At 38.5% G+C, this 10,059-nt stretch overlaps 1 protein-coding gene across 1 annotated transcript; it reads right to left on the bottom strand.

Annotated features, from left to right (window-relative positions):
• Positions 1 to 7,006: 7,006 nt before the first annotated feature.
• On the bottom strand, positions 7,007 to 9,775 carry LOC127477310 (interferon alpha-2-like). Its single transcript, XM_051801509.1, has 2 exons — positions 8,623 to 9,775; positions 7,007 to 7,106 (listed from the first exon to the last, which is right to left on the bottom strand). Exon 1 carries the CDS (start codon positions 9,317 to 9,319, stop codon positions 8,624 to 8,626), a length of 696 nt encoding a protein of 231 aa, XP_051657469.1. The 5' UTR covers positions 9,320 to 9,775; the 3' UTR covers positions 7,007 to 7,106; position 8,623.
• Positions 9,776 to 10,059: the final 284 nt, after the last annotated feature.

The following is a 10,059-nucleotide window of genomic DNA, read 5'->3' as shown; positions in this document are numbered from 1 at the left end:
AGGAGTGGAGCTCACCACTGTAACAAGATCCAGAAGCAGGAAGAATAGCTCTTTTTGAAGAGCAGGCGAATACCTAAAAGCACCAAAAGCTCAGCTAGCTTTGTGACGTGCAAAACACCTCTCATGGGCAGCTGCCAAGCTAAAGCTTACACAGATGACAAGGGCACCTGCAAGGGATTGCAAGCTGGATGCCAATTCCTGTCCATGGTGGTGGCCACCCATGGCACAGCCTGGCAGGAGCCTAGTGAGGTGCTGCCCACCACTGAAGCATTTTTAAGGCTCTCCTTTGGCAGCAGCTTGGCCCTGTGGAGTGGATGCCCATTGCCTGCTGAAAAAAAAAAATCTCCTGGGGTGATGGCATGTGATAGGAGTGATGTTGTCCTGTTGTCCATGTGAAATGAATTATATTGGTGCATTCGTGGTGAGGAATGAGGCACAGCATGGGGCAATGACTAGAAAATTCACTTCAAAGGTGTACTTCTCACCTGAACTACAGTGCTCTTACAAATGCACCCATTTGAGTGACAATGTGCTGCAAGAGTAGTGCCAAGGTACAGGGCTCATAAATCTATTTTTACATGGATATTCAATTTCTCCTTTGGGAGATGTAGAATAAAATTCAGGCAGTGGCTTGTAGTCGATCTGGCCAATCAAACCTGATCCTAGACATTAGAATAAGAAAAATGTTTCTCTGAAATACAAGGGTTTTTTTCTGTGTACAATTTTCAGTTGAAAACACATGTAAGGTCTCTTCAGCCATGCAATTTGCTGTGGTGTTTTTGTAGTGTGATAGGTATAAGAAAGGAAAATCAGTTACAATAGGTAACAGCTTTTATGAGACTAGACAGAGGTGGGAATGCTTCCAGGCACACAGGTTTTGGAGAAGGGCTTTTATGCTTAAAACATTTAACAATTTTGTAAGCTGCAAAGACATTCAGTTGAAAGCAAATATTCAGTGATACTGCTGGAATACATTTTAGCTGGATATGGGAACAATAAAATAAGTCTTGGTAAAAAATCTATCTTTTTGTTTTTGGAAAATAAACTTTCTTCTCTGCTCCAGCTGCTGCTTTGGCAAAAAACCTTCGGTCTAGAAACTCCTCAACTAGCATCAAGAAATGACTTGTATATAAGTGCTGGCATCTCTTAAAACAAGCTACATGACCATTTAGCCCATGTTCTGCCTGAGTCTTCTGGATTTCTCAAAATATAAACAGATTGTTACCACATTTAGTTTCCCTGCATCATGAGGGGGGAAAAACTGTTCTGTTCGGGCACAGTTCTTGTGTCAGGAACCATTGCAAGGGAATGCTTTATGTGAAAAGTTAATGGCAACTTTGGAAGGTTTCATGTGACGGAAAGAATCTCATTCTCTTCAAACAGGAAACATCACCACAATAAAACATCTGCATAGTTTTTGTTTCCAAATCTTGGCTATAAAAGCAATATGCAGATGTGTTTTTAAGAAAAGAAACCATGTGTCTTAAAATTAATTTTCAATGTTCCTGTTAACTTTATATCTCCTTTCCTCCATTATTACAGTTTTTGTCTGTGTGAATTTAAACCTGTGTTGGCCAGTGGATTGTGCTATTTTAAGGGCTGGTAACTCACAGCTCTGAAACAAGTGCTTAACTGGAAGCAAACACTCCAGTGCTATTCACTTTAGTTAAAGAGTAAATCCTGGGCTGCCTGGGGATGATGTGGTGCAGTACTGCCCACTCTTATTTCCCACTAGTAGGCAGAGTACTTGCCCAGTGCTGGATGGAGTTCATGTTGTGTGGCCAAGACTGCTAATGAGGAAAGGAAGGCTTGGCAGAGAAAGCTGGGGAAGCAAAGTCTTCTTCATGCTGCAAGCAAGAAATGGGGGAAAGTGTCAGTGTTTTTGTCTGTACTCTCAAACCAGACAACAGAGGAAGCAGCAGCCGTGCCATCTTCACACCTCTCAAACCCTGGAGATTTTGTAAATTCAGCAGAGACTCTGGCTTGCAAACAGGTCCTGCCTCACCAGTGCTGACTTGGTGGTATCATCTAAGTAAATCACATGAAAGTTCCTGACTGCTTTAGGATGAGAAGAGGTGTATTGCGGGAGCAAGCATTGTGCCACAAGGGTCCACCAAACAGACACACAGTTGGCAGGGTGATTAGCTTGTCAGTTTTATCAGGTGAAAAATGAAGCTTGGAAATTCTTTGGAAGGAAAAAGAGAATCACAGCCAGTCTGTTTGACTTTGTCCTACTTTTGCATTTGCCACCTTTTGAGACAGTTCAGCTCCCATGAAGGCAGGGGTATTTCAGATAGAGCAACTGGTGGCATCTTCTTGCTGCTGCCCTACGGTTGGAGCACAGCAAGAGGAAGGATGATGGAAGCCAGTCAAGAGCCTCCAGGCAGTTTCTGTCCAGACCTCCCAAAATGTCACTTGGAGAAGATGTGACAGCCTTACCCTCCTTATTTGTCAGTTCCTGTGAGTCTTTGAGGGAGCAGACCATATGGCCTCTAGATTGACCTGTGTATTCATAACCAGCCCCATAACTCCTTAGGAATATGTTGATTTGGGGGATTCATTATTTTCAAGCATTGATTTCAAGCATTGAGGCTGCAAGCTATTACCCTAATCCCCAGGCTGAGGTAAACAATAGAAAGCTACTGACGATGTTCTCTGCATAGGATAAAAATGCAAACCATTGCATTTCTGTAACATATTAATCCTGCTTTTAATTAAAATATTTCCACATGGAAGGAACTTATTTTTATGATGCAAAGGATGATGTTTTAGGCTTATTATTATAACCTGGTTTTACTGTTCTTAGGGAACCTGTATCTGCATATTCATGGACAATATAATCTATTTTTTTAGGGCAACTATTTTTTACATTTTAATTTTCTTTCAGGAAATACCATCCCTCATTTCCCATTTTTAAAAAAGATAGCCTTTATCCTTTACCGTGTCCTTTCTTCTCATTCCCAACTATCTTTTTTTTAGCAGAGTGAGAAATTCACAGGTTTTGCTTGGAAGGCCATGAAAAGACTAACTAAATATCAAAGACATACCCAGTTCTGAAATGAGTCATGCTTGTACAGTATCTGTGCCTCTCAGTTCACTGCTCTCAGTTTCATTGCTGGATGAGAACCCACTGAATATGTTACTACAATAATAAAGAGGAATTATTGTTTGATGGGCTGGGAGATTTCCCTTTTTTAAGTGTTAGTCCTTACCAAGTCGCTCATAATAGAAGTTGTAACAATAGCTTCTGACATTTTATAGAAGTTTAATGGTTTAATGGCACAAATAGTGAGCTGTGGGGAACTGGAACAGAGAGGGAGCTGTGCCCTATTATTCTTAAAACAAAAAAAGAAAAAAAAAGGGGGAAAAAAAAAGAGAAAATTAAGGGTTTAATATCTTGAAATACTCTCATGACCAGTAACAGGTGACCAGTATCCAGCCTAAATCCTTCTTAAATATAAAGTAAGTATATTTAATGCAAGGATTTAATGCTTGCCACAAGGACAACACCATGACTTCAACTGCGTGAAGCAAGAACTTATTTTTAATTATTAAAAATTGTAATCACAAGAAAAAATCCGTTCTAGCCAATGTGAACTTTTCCCAAAAAGTGGAGACCAGAACTGAGTACACTTAAATCCAAAGAGACTTGAAAAGAAAGTATTTTAATTGCTTAAAGAGAGAGCAACATTTTGCAAAACAATTAAAGTAAAATGTGCTTTATTTTTTTGTAGAAGAGAAGCTTTCTGTTTTATATAAATACGTCTATCAAGATACTTCCTTTCTGGGAAAATGAACTGGAACACACTACTCCAGCTAAGTCCAGAGGAAGTTGTGTAGGTTCTGGCCTACCAAGATAAGAAACTTGAGGAATACTATCAACAGTAAGAGTTACGGTGAATAGATGCAGTGGTAACTGGTGTGCAGGGAGCAGATATGCTATTTGAAATCTCAGTATTTAATCTCCTTAATTGTAGGAGGCGTGTCCAGGGGTACAGGGGAAGCACCCAGGACAGGGAAGCCCAGGGGACGTGCGCTGAAATAGATAATTCCATTGGTCACAAGGTCACATGGTTTTAAGGGATAAAAGGGGCGCCGGGTTTAAATAAAGTCTCTTTGATTACCATCTCATCAGACAGCAGACCACATTTCTTTATTATATAAAGACCCCACACGACACTTAATGGGTATTTTGACTTTGCAAATGCATTGTCATGCTTTAACAGTTATTTTTTAGAAGGGAATGTCAACTGTGTTTACTTTCACACACTCAAAAGCAGATCATATTATTTGCTTAGAACACAATTTCTTATTGCTGAAGGTAATGTGGTTTTAGGATCCTAATTTTAATGACTTGGGCTCAGCAAGGTTGGTTTTAGAAAATGAACCCACCTTGCAGTGTAGAAAACTCTACACTGTGTAGAAAACTGAGACAGGACATGAATTTCCCTCTGCTCATCTGATCATCATTTACCATTGCTTCTTCCTCAATGCCACTGGAATTAAACTGGAGGGTTGCCAGTTCACATGAGCTGGGAATTTCACTTTTAAAGTTGTATATAGAGAAAAGGAATTCATCCAGGACACAAGAAATGAAGAGCCTGGTGTTTGGAAGCCAGGTGGGGTTGGCAGTCCGTGGCTGCAGCAGGGTGGCCCCACAGAAGCACTGCAGGTGCCTTCCAGTTTGCAGGCTGGGCTGTGGCACTGGCATGGCTGCAATGCTGAGAAGAAAGATTTTCCTCGTGTTCTCTGTCAGAGTTTGTTCCTCTAGGAACTCTTAGCACTGAAAAATCCTGTGCACCTTACTAAGGATTTCATGGTGTAAGCAGAAGTGTGGGAAACATTGATAAAAATGACTCATCCCTGCCTATATGAGGATAAGTAGGAAGATTTTTGGATATTAAAAAGCACAGTCACCTTATTGGAAAATATCAATTTCAATCTTACTTGCTTTGTTCACCTTTTTTTGCTTTGCGTTAAATTTCTAAGGAAAGTACATTTATTCTGCCCGTCAAAACTGAGAACTAACACCTTCATTTAGGATTTATTCTCTATTTTGTCACCCTCATTTCTTGATCTTCCCTGAACCAGGGGACAGACTGGATTGTAAGGGGTGAGGGCTGGCAGGATGCAGCAGTCTGTGAGCACTTCCCATGGGCAGTTCTTGATCCCCTCTCCAGCCCACACCCCTCAACCCCAGTGCCGGTCTGGCTGCTTCATTACAGCCACCCCTGCAACTTCTCTTGGCCTGCTCTGAAGGAGTTCACAGCTGTCCTTCCTAGAAATGGGGCTAATTCTGTGTGATTATTTGGAGACTTATTTCCACAGTCTTTTTTTTCCCGTTTGTTTAGTTTTGGTGTGCTTTTTTTTATGAAGCCAGACCTAGTGGAACAAGCCAAACCCATGGATGAAGCTGTAGTTGACTGTGCCTTGTGAATAATTTTTTCCAAAGTAAAGTCTGAAATAAGCATTCTTCAGTTCTACTGAAGTTATTCTGAAGTTTCATGTGGAAGACAAGGCTTTTGACCCCAGTTCCATAAATCCACTCCAGAAAACTGACTCTGTATAGATGAAACCTTATCACTTTTAGTACCGTTTCCTCAAAAGTGCAACACAGCTCAGCACAGCACAGATAAGCAGGGTGCTGTGGACAAGCCATGAGAACTGCCAGAATTGTGACTGGGACCTGTGCTGCACAGCACTGGTGTGTGAGTTTTATGGAAAAGTTTATGAAGCTTTCTGGCCCATAAGCAGCCCCATCTTGGAAGGATTTTTTTTCATCTATGCTAAATTTTTGAGACTTTGCATTCACTATTTTATTAATTTCCTTTTGAAAATAATGTGTGTTTAAAAACTGTATTTTGCCTCATTTGTTTAACTTCTAGAAAAATAATAACTGGAAGAAATACCAGAGGGTTCCAATAATATACAGCTGACCTGGTAACACGATGGTGGTGAATACAGATTTCTCCAAAATGTTAAGATGGCATGGTGAAGAGAGAGGACCTCCTGACTCTCTAACTTTCTTCTTTTTCCCTTAAGAATCCTTACCTTTCTTTAAAAAGTAAGAATAAAATAAAGACATTTTGGCTTGCTGTTTTCTTTTTCCTTTTTATTTGTTGAGTAACTATGTCTGTTGCAGGGTCCCCAACTTTAAATGTGTCTTCTAGACATGGTCTCAGCACAAATAATTTCTCTTACCTCACAGCTGGCCAAAAAGTAATTGAAATCAAATGCTGTTTTCTCAGCTCTCATCACTGTCTCTGAGATCTTCTTGTTTCTTTTAAGAATAGTTCATTTTTCTTTCAATTCCCTTCTATGAACGCAATAGCACTTTACTGATAAGCAGCATGCTTATAAAGAACTGAAACAGTCTTGCCAAAACACATGTACATTAACCTACAACTCTTATATTTGTCTGTAATTTCACTTTGTCCTCTACTGCCCGTTCTGTTTTTTTCTGCACTGCAAAGTACCATGTCGACTGAAATATGTCAAAACAGGTTTTTATTTGGCAATGAGATTTTTAAGGACCGTTATGAATTAAAAAAAGCATAATGGTATGAGTTTCTAAACAATTAGTGGGCCATGAATTAACATATTCTCACTGCAGACAAGTTAGGCAATAAAAACTAGAATCCCTCATGAGAGAGCAGCTGAAAAATATTTCATGCTACTTCCAAGTTTCTGTAAAAATCAGGACATTTCAATAACAGTTTGCATTGCAGAAGTCACCCAAGGATGTCAGAACCAGAAGGGTAAGTAGGCTGAATGTCCTTTTATTGTACAGGTTTGAAGAAGTACAAAAAACAAGCAACAGAAATAAGATTTGAAACAGTCCCATGGTGGTGGCCATTTCAAGTGCCATTAGTTACAAAGCCCAAGAAATACACATTTTGCTGTAATGTTTGTGACAGGGTGTCACCAGAATGAAAAATTACTCCAGTATTTCAGTCTGTTTCTTTGGTCTTTTATGTTGTTCTGGAGAGTGCTGAAGTTGCTAGCTGTTTTTATTTCTGGTATTTGAGCTTCATACCGGATACCCATCACTCCTATTGCTTCTTTAGCTTGCATTGATGAGTGGTAGCGAGGAAAGTATGTACACCCTGCAAAAGAGACCTGTGTCATAGGTATGGTACCCAAGACCTAGTGGCCATTGCCATTGTTCATATCAGTCCTTTTTTGTTTAGATGTATCTTTTTATTATCACCCCTTTGAATGATACTTTTCTGAATGGCTGGAGATCAGGAAAAGCTTTAAAGTGGTTCCTTACATCATGCTTAAACCAACCTCTAGCAATTTTGGCCCTCCAGGACTAATATCAGCATCTCTTAGGAGCACATGTGCTCTCTCTTCTGCTTCTTTATGCCAGATCCAGGAGCCTCTGCCAAATGTACATTGGGGTGGCAGAGGCAATAGCCTTTTTTTTTTTTTAAAAAGCTTTCACCAAATTTTTAACAATATTCATTGGGTAAAAGATCCTGGATATAGCTCTGTTTCCTTCATTACTAACATATAACAAGCGATCAGGGAAAACACACTGTTTGAAATGGAGTTACTCAGGGACAATTTCCCAAGGGTAAAATCCATGCCCAGTTTATTGCAAGCTATTCTAAAGATTTTGATTATATTGCAATTATTACTGAAAGCTGCGTGGTTTGGAGCGGAAATTAATTGAAATACCAAGGGCTATACATTTCTGTGGTTCAATTTGTGAGCAAAGGGGAAGAGGCAGATGTCATGCAGCAATAAAACATAGAACTGGATGGTGATGTTTGAGATTGCAGTAGCCAGGATGACTATGTCCATGAGCAAGTAGGATGTGCCACTGGCACATGTGGTTTTTGGATACTTCTTTGTAGAAAAGTTATTTCAAATACCTTTTCAAAGAAGTTTAAGTGAATTGGAAACATTGCAGGAAGGAATAAAAGCCTTGTCCCCAAATAGTTAGATGAGGCAAATATATTTCAACTACAAGTAACACTGTCCAAGTGAAAAGTTACTACAGAAGCCATAACTACTGCAAAAAATATCCTATGTAAGCAAATCCTTCTCGAATTACTTTACATCTTCAAACAAAGCAAATGTTAGAATTACTCAAATGTAAAAACAAATACATTCTTGGAAAAGAGGATACAAACTTCAAAAGAAAAATGCATGTTCTCAGCCTAAGTCAGGACCACTTAAATAACCAATATAATACTTTATTTTTGCTGCAGTTTCAATCAGTAAAATCTAGCAATTCCTGAAAGGTAAGGGATGTGTAGTTAATCCACAAATACATGATTCTCTATACGTGAGTGAAATAGAAATGGAAAGTAGCAGCACTTTTTCTCAGCAGAAAACACCATAAGATTTCACTGTCATAAAGTTACAATTCCTTACAATGGATGTGTAATCTAACTGAAAAGTCATATAGATTAATTTAGAGTAGAAAAAAGTTACTTACATTGAATAATGCATTACATTTGCAAAAATAAAATTCAGGAGCATAATTATTTAAATACAGTCAGTATGAACTAGAAGCAATGCCACAAGATAGATCATAGAGCCAAAAATAAATATTATACATAATATTTCTTTACAAGTGTTATAATTTATGTGAGGTTAAAATCTTTGTACCTTAGTTGTTAAGTTTCCTTGTCACTTTATCAATCAGTTGGAGACATCTCCTCATTTCTGCACGGCTGATCTCCCAGGAGCACAGGTTGTGTTGTTTGTCTTTAAGAAAACAATCTATTTTTTGGAAATATTTTTTCAGTTTCAGCCTGCTTACTTCTTTACTCCAACAGTAGTGGGTGTGCTTTTTGATTACACATGCTTCCAATTGCTCAATTTGCTGATAAAGTCCATTTTGGAACTGATCCAAAGCTGTCCCATCCCAAGCAGCTAGAGTTAGATTTTTGCTAAAGATATAGAATATATGTTGGAAGATCTCTTCAATGGCAATTCTGACAGTCTCTTTCTGTCTGGGCTGTAGAACCTGCTTAGGAAATCTGAAGGACATTTTCTCTCTTAGACATCGTTGAGGAAAGTTTTTGCCCATTTTGTCCAAAAGTTGCAGGCTGTTTTCAATCATTTTTCTTTGCTGTAATAGAAGATGGTTGCACTGATGATTGCAGATGATGGTGGTGCACAACAGTATGAGGCCAATTTGTATCAAGCCAAAAGCATTCATGATACAGCAGGCTCTAATATTCCTCCTTTCCTGTGTATAAATTCTGAGATGGGTTAGGATACTTTGAAGGCATTCGTAGGCTCCTGTTTCTTCAAAATCTTGAAATTTAATTATTCTGTAGAAGAAGTTTTCGTTCATCATTTTTTGGTTTTTAAGGTTTTCCCCCTTGTGTATGCTTTTGAGAACACTTTCATTTTCTGCTTTATGACTTCACAGTCTTTTTTTTTTGCCACTTTCCTTTTTATTTCAGCTGAATATTAGAATGTTATATATATATGTCAGATTATTCTCTCCCCCTCAAAAATTCTATACGAAGTATAAGAATTTGAAATAAAGAGTTTCAGAAATATTTTTTTTCTTAATATTCTACCAGTTGTAGAACATGTTGCAATAAAGAAACACTCACAATGATGGGACAGGGACCTGCTGAATGCTACTGCCATCCTGTCTCCTTACCATAATTTATACTTCCAAGATTCAGTTAAGCTTTCTCTACCTGTTTTCTTTCAGGGAAAATATTTTCTTTCTCCTCGCCTTTATTTCTCTTGACCATTTAGACTCAAAGGACAGATGTCATATCATTAAAATGTGTGTGTGTATGTGTGTGTGTGTATGTGTATAAAAATGTGTGTTAATATACCTTTGTGGTTTTTAATACATGCACACTGCTAATTAAATGAGGCCTTGGTCTCACTTAAAGACTGCAAGTGCCATGCAAATACAAATACTCACAGGGGAACAAGTTAGATACTTAGATACAATATTCTTTTTCCTCCCATATGAGTAACTGAACAATAGTTAATATCAAACCCAGTCGAGTACAGGTCTGAATTATGACACTAAATGGGAAGAGAATGAATAGAGAAGACAAAAAGCACGTT

Source organism: Manacus candei, unplaced genomic scaffold (genome assembly GCF_025592945.1).
Source record: "Manacus candei isolate 608988 ecotype Guabito, Panama unplaced genomic scaffold, ASM2559294v1 h1tg000051l, whole genome shotgun sequence".
Taxonomy (NCBI): Eukaryota; Metazoa; Chordata; class Aves; order Passeriformes; family Pipridae; genus Manacus; species Manacus candei.
The sequence above is the reverse complement of the archived record's forward strand: the minus strand, read 5'-3'. Positions and strand labels throughout refer to the sequence as shown.

Coding starts and splice junctions, on each gene's coding strand:
- LOC127477310 (XM_051801509.1), bottom strand. CDS start 9,319: ATGATGAACGAAAACTTCTTCTACAGAATAATTAAATTTCAAGATTTT.